The 16,421-nt window shown below is 41.0% G+C and overlaps 1 protein-coding gene across 1 annotated transcript; it reads left to right on the forward strand.

The window, feature by feature from the left end:
- The first annotated feature begins 50 nt into the window (after positions 1 to 50).
- LOC123638380 (histone H2A type 1-C) lies at positions 51 to 9,422 on the forward strand. The gene is made up of 2 exons (XM_045551997.1): positions 51 to 627; positions 8,511 to 9,422. Exon 1 carries the CDS (start codon positions 114 to 116, stop codon positions 504 to 506), a length of 393 nt encoding a protein of 130 aa, XP_045407953.1. The 5' UTR covers positions 51 to 113; the 3' UTR covers positions 507 to 627; positions 8,511 to 9,422.
- Positions 9,423 to 16,421: the final 6,999 nt, after the last annotated feature.

Raw genomic sequence — 16,421 nt, forward strand, 5'->3', positions numbered from 1 at the left:
GACAATCGGAGTTACTCCCCAGGAAATACCTATAAAAGCAGCCATGTTTTACATACTTCCAGATCTCACTTATTTTCGCGAGCTTAGGAGTGTGGTGTTCTGGTTTGTTTGCGATGTCTGGGCGAGGCAAGCAAGGAGGCAAAGCTCGCGCTAAAGCGAAATCTCGTTCTTCTCGTGCAGGCCTACAGTTCCCCGTGGGCCGTGTCCACCGTCTTCTCCGCAAGGGCAACTACGCAGAGCGTGTGGGGGCTGGCGCGCCAGTGTATCTGGCAGCAGTGCTGGAGTATCTGACCGCCGAGATCCTGGAGCTGGCTGGCAACGCGGCTCGTGACAACAAGAAGACTCGCATCATCCCGCGCCATTTACAGTTGGCCATCCGTAATGACGAGGAGCTCAACAAGCTTCTTGGCCGTGTGACTATTGCACAGGGTGGTGTCCTTCCCAACATCCAGGCCGTGCTGCTGCCCAAGAAGACCGAGAGCCATCATAAAGCCAAGGGCAAGTGATTTGACAGGCATCTGAACTTCCGGTAAAGGCTATCAAACCCAAAGGCTCTTTTAAGAGCCCCCCCCAACTCTCAAAGGAAGAGCTAAACTCACTGTTTAAATAAGAAAGAAAAGTATTAAGGTAAGTTAGCTATACCTAAAGCTAGGGCAACTAGTTATATTCCTGCTTTTGAGATTTTCGGAATAGGCTGAGTGTTAAACGGAAAATTGCTTTATCTGCAGGAAATAGTTAAAGATCTAGTGTTTGCGTGTACTTCATGTCTTCACGAAGCATAAGCGCTTTTCTGGACGCATTTTCCAAGGTTGAGTGGTTGATTATGGTCAGTAGTTCCTAACTACACCTTAAATGCGGATATGCCCTGTGATCTGAAACCTTCATTATTATTCCTTTAAATAAGTGTTCAGAAGTTGTAGAAGGCAACGTAACCGGTAACCTTTCCTGTTCTCTGACTAGAGCCTCTTGGATTTGTCCTCGTTTTAGGCTGCCGGCAGCCCGCCTTGTCTAATTATGTTAAGTTCCAAGGTCTACTTGTGTTAGTGCTGGAGATTTAAACAGTACCTTGAAAGGGGTCTCTAATTAAAACTGCTTCCTCGGATTTGGTATGTGGCATTTTACAATATACTGAACGTAGATTGGAATAGCAGCTCTTCCATTTACCAGTTGTAAGGTTCAGCCGATTTTTAACCTCTGAAACTCAAATTTTATCTGTAAATTGGGTGTAGATTGTGCCAGTTAAACAATCTAATACCCTTAACTTGGAAGAGTTTGACATTCAACGAACTGGAGTTAATACTATTATTGTCTGGAGTCTTGAGCTTAGGTTCCCAACGCAGCCGGAAAAGCAGGTAGAGTTGGGGCCACAGGCCTCCCCCAAACCTTTGCTGCTAGGGATCTGGAAACAGCTGCTCTAACCACAAGAAGAGATTATCCGGAACCGGGCAAGAACTGCTAGGGTCCTATTTTCCTGCATTTTTTGAGTCTCAGCAAGTTTTTCTTCTGGATGACTCGGTTTGTGCATTGGCAGGGAAAGGGTGGGCAGAGAAGAAGAGTGGGCAAGCCTTAACCAAGTCAACTGGGAGGTTAAGGCTTGCCCACGCTTCATCGTGCAGCTGCTCAGACTAGCCAAGCAGATGCAGCCACTTAGTCAAACGCTCCTGGAGCTCCACTGAAGCAGTTTGCCTGGAATCCCGAGTGTGTACTGGGAGAGATTTGTTTTTGTTTTTGTTTTTGTTTTTTATCAAAGGATATGCTTCCTGTGGACTGGCGTCCTATTTTCCAGATACTGATACCTGTTTGGGGCGGGTCCAGCCTCTTCCCCTCCTCCCTCTCTCCACCTCCTTCCACTGCAACCACCCTCAAAGGAAAAGGATTGGATGTCCAGGACTTAAGGTGAAGGCAAAGTGGCAGAAAAACAAGTGATCACCTTGCTGGCCACATGTTAGAATTTCTCTAGGAGTTTTTAAAGTTACAATGATTCTAATGAACAGCTGGGCTGAGTCATCAGACTTGGGAGGTCTGGCCTCACCAGGGTCTTGGGCAAGGTTGGCTGTGAGAACCAGATTCTTTCCTCCCAACATTTCCTTCATGTTGGAGAACGTAGATCCTTATGTCAGAATTGTTTCATACCAGCCTTGGGGTCCTTTTCATTTACATGTCAAATTGCATTTCAACACAGCTTCCAATAGGTACATGACCTTGGCAGAGTTGCTTAACCTTTTCCTGCTTCCATCTCTTCAGGCACACCTTTGCTCCCCTTTCCATGAAAAGAACCTAGCTCAGCAGTGTGGATTTTGAAATTAGAACACAGGCTGATCAAGAAAGATTATGTATTTAGATATTTACTGTGTGCTAGGCACATGTCTGTGTACTTCAGCATATTAATTTGTTTAATCTAACAATCTTAGAAGTAGGTTCTGGCTCTATTCTGAATTTAAAGATAAGGAAACTAAGGAACAGAACTTAAATTCTAAATTTGTTGTCTAAGTTGTCTAAATTCCAAGGCCAGGAAGCCAGTACTTCTAACTGCTGGCTGTTCTATAACCACCTCTCTCTTAAGAGATTATTGTCAGAAAGATGGAAACAGTAAAAAAAAAAAAAAAAAAAAAAGAAAGAAAAAGAAAAAACCATGATGGCTGAACTTTGTCCACATAGCAGAATGTTACTAATGGTATTTTAAACTGAAGAACTTAAGGGATGTGCCAGAGGTAATTTTCCCCAGAATCTACTTTAAAAGAAGAGAGGTAAATCTTGACAATGTGTTTATACTGTAAGCCCAGATAAAAAGCCAGTACACTTTTGATTTAAGGTATGACAAGTGAAACAAAGGAACAGGTAGAAAGATGATTTGGTAAAGAGCTACAGGAGTTGATAAACTGATCAATTGTGAGGAAAAGAGATAAGACTTGAGTTTGAATTGTTCTCTGGGATCCAATAACAAAACTTTGTATTTCATCTATTTAGTAGGTCAAATAAATATAAGTTATTTAACTTTAATACCTCCTAAAGGTCCTATTTCCAAATAGAATCACATTGGGGATTAGGGCTGCAGTATATGAATTTTGGGTGACACAGTTCATTCCATAACATTCCACCCTTGGCCCACCAAAACTTATGTCCGTCTTCCATCCAAGATCCATTCCTTCCATCCAAACAGCCCCCAACGTTTTAACTCATTCTAGCATCAATTCTAAAGTCCAAAGTGTCATCTAAATATCATCTAAATCAGATATGGGTGAGACTCAAGGCACAATTCATCCTGAGGTAAAATTTCTCTCCAGCTGTGAACCAGTGAAACCAGACAAGTTACATTCTTCTAAAATACAATGGTGGGACAGGTGTAGAATAGAGATTCCACATTCCAAAAGGGAGAAATAGAAAAGAAGGAAGGGGTGATGAGTCCTAATCAAGACTAAAACCTGGCAAGGCAAAGTCCATTAGATCTTAATGCTTGACAATAATCTTCTTTGACTCAATGCCCTGACTTCCAGGCCCATTGGTGTTGCAGGCCCATTGGTATTGCAGAATCACCTCCATGACTCTGGGGGGTGGCCTACTCCTTTTGCCTTGCCTGAAGCCCCACCCTTCAGTTTGGTGGGGTCCCACAGGGGAAGCTTTCTGTGAGGATGTCTCCCACATAGCTTTGTTGGGCATCCTCCATCCTTTCCTGAGGTGGAGTCAGCCTTTCCTACCCACTCCCACTCCTACCCTATCTCTGCCTGGGCACTCTGAGTCTGAGGTAGGGGTAGCAGCCCTAATGATCTCTGAATTGCCTTTGGGGTCCTTCTTCCCCTTTCTTGAAGGATAGTATATATTCGCTATCTGGCAGTGTCCTGTAGAATCCAAAAAGTCTAACAAACTGCTTCATTCCTTCCCATTTTCTCTAATTTAGTTCAAACTGGCAGTGTCTCTGCTGTTATAATCCCATTTCCCTTCCTGACTTCTGCTGAGATGCTGATTATGTCCATGAGTTGTACCCATTATCTCTTTATCAAATGGTTGTTCAACCATACCTCTTCAAGAAAAGCTTTCTCAATGTTTTTACAATACAGAGAGGGTGAGAATTTTCCAAATCTCCAAATTCTGATTCCTTTTTGCTTAAAAATTCCTTTTTCAATTCATCTCTTTTCTCCTACATTTTACTATAAGCAGTAAGGCAGACCTACACCACAACTTGAATACTTTGCTTAGAAATCTCTTCTGCTAAATATGTACTAGAACATACTTCAGCCAAGTTCTTTACCACTTTATAATAAGGATTACATTTCTTCCAGTTTTCAATAATCTGTCCCTCATTTCCATCTGAGACTTCACCAGAATGGCCTTTAATATTCATAGTTTAGCCAACATTCATTCATGATTATTTATGTATTCTCTAAGAAAATGGAAACTTTCTCTCTAGTTCTCTTCTTTTCTTTCTGCACCCTTACGGAATTGCCTTTAACATCCATATTTTTACTGATAGTCCCTTTGGCTTCTTCTAGCATGGACTTCAAAACTCATCTAGCTTCTACCCATCACTCAGTTCCAAAGCCACTTTCACATATTTAGGTATCTGTTGTAGCAACACTCCATTCTTGACCCAAATCTACCTTAGTCTCTTTGGGCTGCCATAAAAACATATCACATACCAGTGGCTTAAACCAGAAAAATTTATTTTCTTACAATTCTGGAGGCTGGAAGTCTGAGATCAAGGTGTCAGCAGGGTCATTTTCTGGTGAGGCTCTCTTCCTGGCATATAGGTAATCCTACGGATAACAGGCAGATGACCATGTCCATTCTTTCCTGTATTTGTTAATAGCCATAGCTGAAAGACCTTTATTCTACAACAAATTGTCCTTGCATTAAATATTCATGCCACAATGACTGGACTGTAATGTGCTTTAAATTTTAGAAACTTGGAACTTGTTTCTGGTTCCTGTTCTTTGCTTTGTCTCCTTGATGGGGTTCATTAATACTACACTTTCAAAGACTATCTAAATGCAATAAACCTCCAATTTTACATCTCCAGTCCTGATTCCTTCCCGAAATGCAAATATATGTATCTAAATTTTTACTTGACATCTTCATTTGGAACTCTTAACAGGTCTCTCAACATGAATACTTCCAAGACACAAGATTTAACATTATGATCCCTAGGCCTATTATACCTTCCAGTCCTCCCAACTCAGTAAATGACACTAACATAAATTCATTTATTCAATCCAACATTCTAGGAGTGAGACTTGCTGCTTTTCCTTCATCTCCATAAACATAAACTGTGAGTCACATCACCTACACCTTCATTCGATACATGTCTTAATTCATTCTTCATACTCCTTACCAGGACCTGAGGGATGACACATGACCACCTTTGGCCACTGTCCACCTTTCTGACTTCATCTCCTTTGCTTGTTCTAGCCATGTGGGTCTCTCTTTCCACCAAGCAGCTAAGTCTGCTGCCTCAAGATGTTCATATTATTGGACTCATTCTCTGAAATGCCTGTCCTCTGACTTTCCTTCTGGTGAGCTCATTTTCTCCCTTCAAGTCTCAGCTGTTTCTCAGACAAGCCTATGTAAAATAGACCTGCCTAGGTGTATTAAAGATCTAAAAATGTGAAATACAAATATCAGAAGACATTTTAGAAGATGCTTTATATACTCGTGTGTGTGTGTGTGTGTGTGTGTGTGTGTGTGTGTGTGTGTTGGGGAGAGAAACACAAAAGCTGTATAGGAAAAGACACAGATGGTATAGGCCAAAAAGAGGTTTAAGACACAATATATGGAAATAAAGTAGTAAAAAATGAGCAATAAATTGGGATAAAGGATTTGCAAAACATATATAAGGTTAATGACCTCAATTTACAAAGAAGAACTGCAAGCTGTTAGGAAAAAGGCAAACAACATGACATAAAATATGATTAAACAGGGTATTTTATGTCCTTTATTAAATTCAAATGGCCAATACATATGAAAAACAAACAAACAAACAAAAAAACGGTTAATCTTCCTAGTAGTTAAGTTATGCATATTAGTGCAACAAAGGGATACCATTTCTTACCTATAAATAGAAAACCACTAAAACCAGTAATATTCAGGACTGCTGAGGAAGAAGAAGAATTGCCAGTATCAAATGGTCTTTGAAAATTTGTCTTGGCAATATCTATTAAACTTTTTTAATAGACACTTGGGAAAGGGGAATGTCTACCATCTAGAAATAAAGACCACACTATGTAAGGTTATAGGTGTGAGGACTCTTTTTCAACACTATAATGAGAAACAAAACAAAAAAATTCTGATTTTACCTGTAAACCATCTAAATAACCATAACTGAGAATACTGTTGACTTAAGCAAACAGTGGAATATCCAATTATACTGTGGAATGAGATGCAGCTACCAAAAACAATCATGCAATGAGACAGAATCACACATACAACTGGTTAGAATAAATGAATATAGAGAAAGGTGTGGAAGAAAACCCATCATGTTAATTATCTCAGGGAGGTGAAATTAGAATTGGATGAAGAGAGATTAACTTTTATAAATATCTGTATGTGAAGTGTTAAGCATGTATTAACTTTGTAACTTAAAGTATTAAAAAGAGAAACCAAAAAGTTAGCTCCTTTTCTCCATTCCCCACCTCAAATTACATTCTATCAATCATCCTCTTTATATTCTTTAAAATACAGTCTGAGATTTTATTTATCAGAGCCCATGTTGTTTCTCTGTCCCCATTAGACTCTGCTCCATGAAGTAGGGACCTGTCCTGTCTATTCACTGTTTTTTTTTAATTTGTTTTGTTTTTATTATTATTACTATTATTGCTAAGACTGAGTCTCGCTGTGTTCCCCAGGCTAGAGTGCTGTGGCATCAGCCTAGCTCACAGCAACCTCCAACTCCTAGGCTCAAGCAATCCTCTTGCCTCATCCTCCCAAGTAGCTGGGACTACAGGTACATTCCACCATGCCCAAATAATTTTTTCTATTTTTGGTTGCCTGGATAATTTTTTTTTCCCCTATTCTTTTAGTAGAGACAGAGTCTCACTCTTTCTCAGGCTGGACTCAAACTCCTGACCTCAAGTGATCCTCCCGCCTTGGCCTCCCAGAGTACTAGGGATTATAGGAGTGAGCCACCATGCCCAGCCTCTTCACTGTTCTGTCTAGCAGAAGGCCTGACATTTAGTGAACTCTCAGATATCTGGTGAATGAACAAGAGAACAGATGTTTTGGCCCAGAAAGGTCTTTCGCTGCCCAGTGCATCATTATCTGAATTTCTGTATAAAAATGTCTGCTCACAAACCCCATTGTTAATACATTACCTCCTCAACCTACCCAGCCACCAGGAACACAGTGAAATTTCAAAGTACACCCCATTTGTTTTCCACACTCTCCCTGTTTTTGCAGTAATGTCTCCAAACATAGTGTGTCACAATAACCCTCAGTTGCCCAGATAGGCATTAATTCTTTGAGGGCCTGTTTTCTGCTGGCTGGTATCATGCATAAAATAATCAATCTTTAAGAAGCTCTGAGTCTATGGCTAACAGATGATTGCTTTAAATCACGGAAAGAAAAGGGTCACACAGCTGTTCTCCAATTAACATTCACCTACAGGGTGAGTTTGTAGAAGAATTCTACCTTACTCATCTCTGTACTCTGACCCTTCACATCCTTCCTATGTAATAGATCTTCAGTAAAGACTCAGAGCAAAAACTCAGAATGAATATGTTGACAACGAAACACGAGTGAGCGGAAATGGAGTAGTCACTGTCTAAACCACAGAGATTTGTGAGTTTATTCACCATTTTAACCACCACTCAATCTTAAATCCCAGTTGCTAGATTTGGAGGGAGTTACATGACTAGTTCTAGCACTGTGCTCTACAATACAATAGCCATTAGCCACATGTGATTTTTTACAATTTAAATTAAATAATTAAATTAAAACTTCAGTTTCTCAGTCTCCCTTACCACATTTCAGGTTGCTGGTGGCTACTTTTTTGAACAGTGCAGATATAGAATGTGTCTATCATCACAGAAAGTTGTATTGGATTGTACTGGGCTGGGTACTTCTTGTCCCTCTGGACTAATGAGTTCAAGAGCACATAACCACCTTCCTCCAGGTGGCATGTGAGGATAAGTTTGCCAGATAAAATACAGGATACCCAGTTATGTTTGAATTTCAGATAAACAACAAATAATTGTTTCAGTAGAAATATGTCCCCTAAATATTGTATGAGACATACTATACTAAAAAAAAAATGTTTATCTGAAATTCAAATTTAACTGGAAAATCTGTATTTTTATTTGTCAAATCTGGAAATTCTATCTGAACAGCAAAATCAGAGCATCTTCCCTGGGAGGCTGGCTTCTTTTACCACAGGGAATTATTCCGTGAGGAATTAAGAAGGGCTCATACCTGGAGAGAAGCTAACTTATTATGAGTAAAGAGATGTGTAAGTTTTTCTGTACATGTGAGGAAGACTGAGAAGGAGATTCCCAAATATGTTTACTTTTTCTTCTCTCTCTTAGGTTTCAAAAGCTTCTCATTACAGAGTGATGCGAGGATCCTGAGTGTCTGCCAAATCCTTCAATTCTCAGAAATAAATGGATGGACGGTGTTAATGTTTCTATGTCACTGATTGATTCTGCACCTGCAAATGTTTTCATATTAAAAACTTGCTCTAGGTTTATTTCTTTTTGTTTATGTATGTGGGGGAATATGGAGGGTGGAGGAGAGAGAAAGAATACCATTGAGGAAACGCTCTCTTTAGTACAAAATGTGCTTAATTTTTTGAATAAGTATTACATTCACAGAGTTCAAACAACTTAAGATATACTAACAAGGTGTGTATTGAGAATCCACCCCTCAACTTCCCCCAGTTGATCACTTTTTTTCCTTGTGTATCTGCCCAGTGTTAATTCATGCTGATGTCAGTCAATAATGAATATATTTTATCTCCACCCTTTTCCTTCATACAAGGTAGCAGACTGTATACAGTTGCACTGTTCATAACAGTATATCTTGGAGAACTTTCCATATGAGAACACACAGAGCTTCCCATACACAGTTGCATGGTATTGCCCTATAGGGATGTTTTGTAGTTTATGTAACTTGTGTCCTGTTGGTAGGCACTTGAATTGTTTCTAGTCTTTTGCTTTAAAACGTTTCTGGAATGATTAACTCTGATTTACAGCAAAATTGAAATTACTCTCCTATTCTGCTGGGGTGGTGGACAGCAAACTGAAATTCCAGTCACTCTTGGGTTGGACTCAAGGTTCTTCCTCTTAAAAATATGTGACTGTCACCAGGTCATTTTGAACCTCAATTTCTTTATCTGTAAAATGGAGGTGACTTAAGTGACTATGAGAATGAAAAAGATCATGTGTATGGATTGTTTGGAGCTCTAAAAATCAGCAGAAATAAAATTATTTCATTTTCAACACCTTTTGTATATGTGTGTAAGTTATATATGATACATTGTGATAGGAGCAGAATCCCCAAATTCCAGCCTGGCATGAGGAAATAAAGGGTGATACAAAGGGGGAGGAAGGCATTGCCATTAATTATCTGCCTAGGACACCTTCCCAATTAAATTGCCATTTCCTTTCCTCCCTGCATAGGAATTAGAAAACACATGCTCCTAACCTGCTTGCCCCCCTCATGCCTAATTTTTTACCTTCAGTCCAGATAAGGTTTTAAGAATGTCTCTGTTACTCCAGTAAGGAGGTTAGGAGCCAGCCTGTTTGGTCTACTCTGTATTCCCAACTCCCAGGACAGTGCCTAATGTTGTCTGGCATATAGTAGTTACTCAAGAAATAGCTAATGAATTCATGAGGCCTACTCTGGGTGGAGATTTCAATTCTGCCCCTGAATTTTCAGAAGCCAGTGGGAGAGTCACCCAATTTCACAGACTTAGTAGAAAGAAGGGGTTAAGTGGTTGTTAACTTATTCTTAACAAATAGCTACACAATAAATCTATAAAAAATGATTCTGTGTGTGTGTGTGTGTGTGTGTGTGTGTGTGAATACACATAGATAGACATGTAGTCAGGTGTTCTGGAAAGACAGGAATCTGGAGCTAAAATAGTTGAGCCTGTGTTCTAGCTCTGCCACTTAGTGTCTCACTGGGGGTTAGTCACCTGCCATCTCAGAAGATCAGGCTTGTCATCTACAGAATGAGATAATAGTACTTCCCAGAGCTGTGAAAAACTATCAGATAAAATGGCACTTGAGAAAGCACTTTGTTCCTGTAAAATCTGATATGATCATATACAGGATTATGTCTCTACCTATCTCCATCTACAGGATTATATCTCTATCTATCTCTATCTCTCTATCTATCTCCAAATGTTGAAAAATTAAAGCCAAAAAAGATGTTGGGATTTCCCTCAGGGATTTGCTGGCTTCTGTTTGCAGAGATTAAAGTAATTGGGATGGTTAAGCCAAAGCACTAACTGCTTCTGGCTGCAATATACTTCGGAATGAAGCCTGGTAGATGTGCCATGTTGGAATGGTGGTGGAGTATACCCACACACCTCCCACAGGCTCAACGCAGGGTTCAGGAGCAGCAGTCCTGGTGGTGTTTCATACTCAGCTGAGCCACCTTTCCGAGAGCAGAGGCTCCCGAGACAAGGATGCTCCACACTCTTCCCATTGTGCTTTTTGGTTCAACTTGACTTCCTCCCTTCAGGGAAGATATGGAGAATTCATCCCTACTAGGTACCTTAGCAACCTTGGCAGAGGAAAGAAAAATGAGAAAGGCCCTTAAGGAGAAGGGCCCTAGGTACCTTGTCTCTGTGGGAGGAAAGGATAAATGCAGAGCAGAGCACAGAAGGAAATTTTTATTTTCTTTAGCACAGTCCCTGCAGATTGAGGATGAAGCCACTAGGGCTCTGAACTAGTTGGTTTTGTGCATGGTCACAAAAACAGGTCAATAGTTTGTCCATGTTCACACTGAATTATATTTACGTCTTTGGTATAGTCATTTTCTCAGGTCTCCAACTGAAAATCTATGGTCATTTTCAATCCTTCCTTCCTTCTTTTCTACTGTGTGTTCAATGTAACATTGGTAGCCTGAAATTGGCCATAATGGCAGTATTTACACCATGGGAATCTGCAAATACTACAAATTAGGGGGTTTTGCTTTGTTTCTTGAGAACCTGTTGCTCAACATTTGCCAGCACACCACCATTGCTTTAAATATCCTCTGTTCCTTCCTGGTGATGATAGTCTCATCTCCCATCTCTCTCTCCCCCTCTTTCTCTCTCTCCCCCACCTCCCCATGCACATTGGCTCACTCTATTGTGCTGTTTTCCTACCTAGAAGGGTACTGTCTCACTTCCCAAATGACCCCTATGCATCTGGCATGATTCAAGTTCCACAGTCTCTCCTATCATCAGCACCCAGTGCATACATGTCTGTATTGTTTCTCACCTCCTCTATGTCTGCTTTCCAAATTTTATGAGGAATCCTGGAACACTCTTCTCACAGATACTCACCTGCCTCAATACTTTATTTCTGTCAGTCTTTTCCTCAAATTTCACCTTCTTAGTGAGGCCCTCCCTGATATTCCTCTCCTGCCACAGACGGAGAGATGCCTTCTAAAAGAATGGCTGTGGTCTGCCGGGTGGTGATACTGGGAGTGTGCACTGCCAGCAACAGCATGGCCAGGAATGCCATGAGCAAAGGCACTGTGAAGACAGAAGCAGAGCTGTTTAACTGATGACCCCAGGGACTTTCTCTGGGTTGCCTGGCAATGAAATAGGAACAAGGGCTGCTGCTTTCCCTGTGGGAGGATCAGCCAATGTTCCCAGATGCTGGGAGGCTGGCTTTCCCAGCTGACACCCACACAGAAAATGTTTGTTCTCCTTGTTCAAGTCTGCTCTCATGCTTTCTCTATGAAAAAGGAACAGCATGGGCTATATGTGGGTCCCCTTCTGGAGCACAGCCCCCTGTGTGTCAGGCCACCCGCTTCCCAGGCTCACAGATCTGCAGGCTGCAGGAGAACAGGCACTGTGCATCTGCTAACCTGTGTCTACGGGTTCCAGCTGGCACAAGTGACTATGCCTGCTGAAAGACAGACAGAAGGCAAGAGTGGGTAGAACTGTTTGGAGTTAAATTACCTCTAGAGGTGGCAGTCAGTGGAAATGAGTGGATACAAACTTTTATTATGGGGCTAGGATCTAACTTTTTAATCATTATTCTAACCATTTAGTATCTCATCTTCTCAAATGCTCTTAACAAAGCCCAAAACCAACAGCTCTTTCTGTAATCTTCCATTTATCCTCTTGCATGCCCACCTTTCTATTGTCCATTCTTTCCCTACTCTCTCTCTTTTTCCCCACCACCTAGCATCAGCGATTTTTAAAGGAGCATTTTGAAAAAGCTTTCCTATTTTCACACTAGGTAGTCAGCGTTGAAATATGTGGAGGCCCTACCTCTGCATTCCATGGATGCCCCAGTGGGACTCAATCATGCAGGACCTGAAAGTTGAGCTGCTGGTTTCTGGTGCCCCACATTTGCGTTGTGGAGTGGCACATGTGGACTGGTCCTCTGGCTCCATGTTTATGAACCAGACTACCTGGAACTAACTTTTGGCTCAGAAGCTGTGCCTCAGAATCAGATATTCCTTGTTGCCCAAATTTACTGCTATCCAAATGAGATTAGGATTGTAATGAATATACTTCTGCCTCATTTCATGAATTCGCTTAGGATGTTCACTATGTGCCAAGCATTAACTTGTGTTATTTAGCCCTCCTAATATGTTTATGAAGTATGTCCTATTATTACATTTTTTAGGTGAGAAGATTGAGGCACAGAGAAATGAAGTACCTTGCCCATGTCACATACCTCAAAAGATGGCAGGGGGTTGGGGGAGAAGTGGTGCAGGTAGGATTAAAACACAGGGGGCCAGGTTTATAGTGTTATTGAGAAAGTCCATGGAAAGGCCTGGAAGAGTGCCAAGCACAGAGGGAATTAATTCTCAAGAAATGCTAGTTGATGTTTGCTACTTGTTACTGTTGTTATCATGATAGTTATTATTTTATTACACAAAGATATCAGTGGTCTATTAGCCCAAAGAAACTAATGTTGGGGCCAAGGAAAAAGTTCCCCTTTGCCCTTTGAAATTTCACTGAAAAATCAACTCACAAAAGACAGCATAATTGGAGAAAAGGCATACACATTTATTTAGCATGGACACAGGAGATTTCAGAATGAAGACCCAAAGCGACAGGGAAAATTGTCCATTTTCATGCTTAAGTTCAACAAAGTATGGACAGCCATGTAGAATTATTGGACAAAAAGGGTATGATCTAATGCTATTAATAATAGACTGAGTGGGGGAATGCAGCAAAGCCTGTCTGTTCAGATTCTTCTTGGCCTTTCTGAATGTGCATTACTTCCTTCTGGGCATGGGTCACGTTCCTTTCTGGAGTGGGGGTCTTATGAACTACAGTCAAACAATGTAGTTCAGATAATTTCTTTATGGCCAATTTTTATACAGAAAGGTATGTGCAGGGGTGGGAGTTAGGTTTTATGGCTGACTTTGGGGAAAAGTGGCTCTGGTTTCTATGACTCACCTTTGGAGAAAAAGGATTCTAGTCTATCATTAGCCTCAAGAGTGGATGAGACAGAGAGACAAGAATCAGGAGAAGGTCAGAGAAAAAAGTTTGCTTTTGAGGCCTTCATTTTGCAGTATTGTTTTCTGCGTGCCAACACTAAGAATTGCCTGCCTCTTCAGAAGTTTTGTTTTATTTGGTTTCATTTGGTTATTTATTACTCCAATTTCATGTTGTACCCTGTACTATAGTCCTCAACAAAGAAATACCTGAAATAAGGCCCTAATCCTTTTTTATTTTTATGTTAGTTATGATGATCTGGGAGAGAAATAAATGAGGACTGGATTTTAATAAAGTGAGAAGACATTTGATTTTAAACAATTTGTTCTTTTTATTTGTATACTACCCAACCAGATGAGAGCAACTTTAAAGGCTGGTCATTTTGATTTTGGGAGCAGTGTGAGATAAAAGAAATAAAAGCACAGGTTTGACCATCCATCAGGTGCCTACTTTGCATCACAATGTGATCGAGAGTCAGTTATTTTCTCTTCTCATTTTTGGTTTCTTTGTTTGGAAAATGGAGCTAGTCATGATGATCCACCTCAGAGGATGGGTGTGAAAATTAAATGGGGATAATGTGCTTGGCACATAATAGACACTGAAAGCCATTCCTTGTCTATGGTTCACTTTCCCCTTATGGGTGTTTGGTTCATCTCTGGGTGTATTAATTATCTTATAGTGTGTCACAAATTTTCCCCAAACTTAGCAGCTTCAGTGTCTGGGCTCAGTCAACCTAATTCCTCTGGATCTCTCACAGGGCTGCAGCCAAGATGATGGCCAGACTGTAGTCATCTCAAAACTCAATGTAGAATTGATCCACTTCTAAGCCTACTTACATGGTTGTTGGCAAAATTCGGTTATTTCAGGGCTGTTAGACCAAGGGCCTCAAGTTCCCTTGTGGGTTTCTCCACAGGGCAGCTACTTTCTTCTAAAAGAAGGAACAAATGAGAGGCCCTAGACAAAAGCCACAATCTTTTGTAATCTAATCTCAAAAGTGACACACTGTCACTTTTGACACATTCTGTTTGTAAGAAGCAAGTCACTAGGTGCAGCACACACACAAAAAGGGGATAATGCAAGAGTATGAACACTCAGAGGCAGAGATCATCTTAGAGGATTCCTACCACACAGGGTAAATCACAACCTGTTTTAAATAAGGCAAAACTGTCTTCTTGATCCAGCATCTTTAAAAATTGAAGTGGACATCTGTCTTTTCTAGGGAGCCTGGTTGAGTGCAGGTACAGGGTCACATGCTTAAGCATCTGAAGTTGCAGAAATATTTGTGTTGAGTTTCTGCTTGTTTCTATCATTTGCCTGTTTACACTCTGATGCTGGTATATATCACTAAAAACTACATTTCCCAGGTTTCCTTGAGCTCTGGTTTCCAGTAGATTTAGCCAATGGGAGATGCTGATCAAAGATGCTCGTGGAGCCAGAGTATTTCTCCCCTTCCTGTTTATTATTATTATTATTATTATTTTATTTTTATTTTTTTGAGACAGAGTCTCGCTCTGTTGCCCGGGCTAGAGTGAGTACCGTGGCGTCAGCCTAGCTCACAGCAACCTCAAACTCCTGGGTTTAAGCAATTCTCCGGCCTCAGCCTCCCGAGTAGCTGGGACTACAGGCATACGCCACCATACCCGGCTAATTTTTTCTATATATATTTTTACTTGTCTAGATAATTTATTTCTATTTTTAGTAGAGACGGGGTCTCGCTCAGGCTGGTCTCGAACTCCTGACCTCGAGTGATCCAACCGCTTCGGCCTCCCAGAGGGCTAGGATTACCGGCGGGAGCCACCGCACCCGGCCCTGTTTATTATTATTTTTAATTAATTAATTAATTTATTTTTAGAGACAGAGTCTGTGTCTGTCCTCCAGGCTGAAGTGCCATGGCCCCATCATAGCTCACTGCAGCCTCAAAATGCTGGGCTCAAGTGATTCTTCTCTAGCCTTGGTACTCTAACTCCAGTCCCATCAGATAACCCATCTCTCCTGTGGACTCCATTCTGCCTTAGCCTGTTCTCTTCCCTCTTAACTGGGATGGGAGTTTCAGCGCCAATTCCTGCCAGCATCACTTCTTTCCTTTGTTCGTCTAGCACAAGGAGAGGTGGCAACTTTCTGCTGCAGCTTATCTTCGGGTTGTCCCCATGAACTCTCTTGGGTTTCTCAATTCTTTCATTATGTGCTTATCTAATAGTCTCTATTACATTCCTTCTATATAAAATCTCTACAGTAGTATCTCTTTGTTTATCTGGATTGTAGACTGACAAACATTAAGACTGAATACAACTGATGAACTTTGGCCTTTCCTGAGCAACTCATGTAACAAAGAGCTGTGTATGAAGTGTTTTCTAGTCCTAAATATCTGCCCTTGTCCTCCTACTGCTGGAGGTCCAGAGGGTGGACACTTCTTCAGGATGTACTTTCACCACTCTGGGTTCAAGTTTTCTGTTTTGTAAAGTGAGAGGCTTTGTGAAATCTGTGGTCCCTTAAATCTCTGAATATTGGGGACTCCAGAATTTCTCCATAGGGAAAGTTTAAAAATAGAATTCTGGTTGGAAAGGAAGTAGGGGCATTTCATATGAGACCAAAGTGGGAAGGTTAGGGAGGAAGAAAGGAAAGGAAAGGAAAAGAAAGGAAAGAAACAAATAGAAAACCCAAAACCCTGAAGTCCACGTTACAAATAGGGAGTGCCACTGGTGGAAACTACAAAGAAAGCTAACATGGACCATGCCATGTCTTCATAAAATAAGTACACTGTCCTACAGATTGCTTCCTGTTTTCTAGTCCTCTCCCTGATTTCTACCTTGCTCCCAAATCA

The sequence above is a fragment of the Lemur catta genome, chromosome 5, assembly GCF_020740605.2.
Source record: "Lemur catta isolate mLemCat1 chromosome 5, mLemCat1.pri, whole genome shotgun sequence".
NCBI classification, from domain to species: domain Eukaryota; kingdom Metazoa; phylum Chordata; class Mammalia; order Primates; family Lemuridae; genus Lemur; species Lemur catta.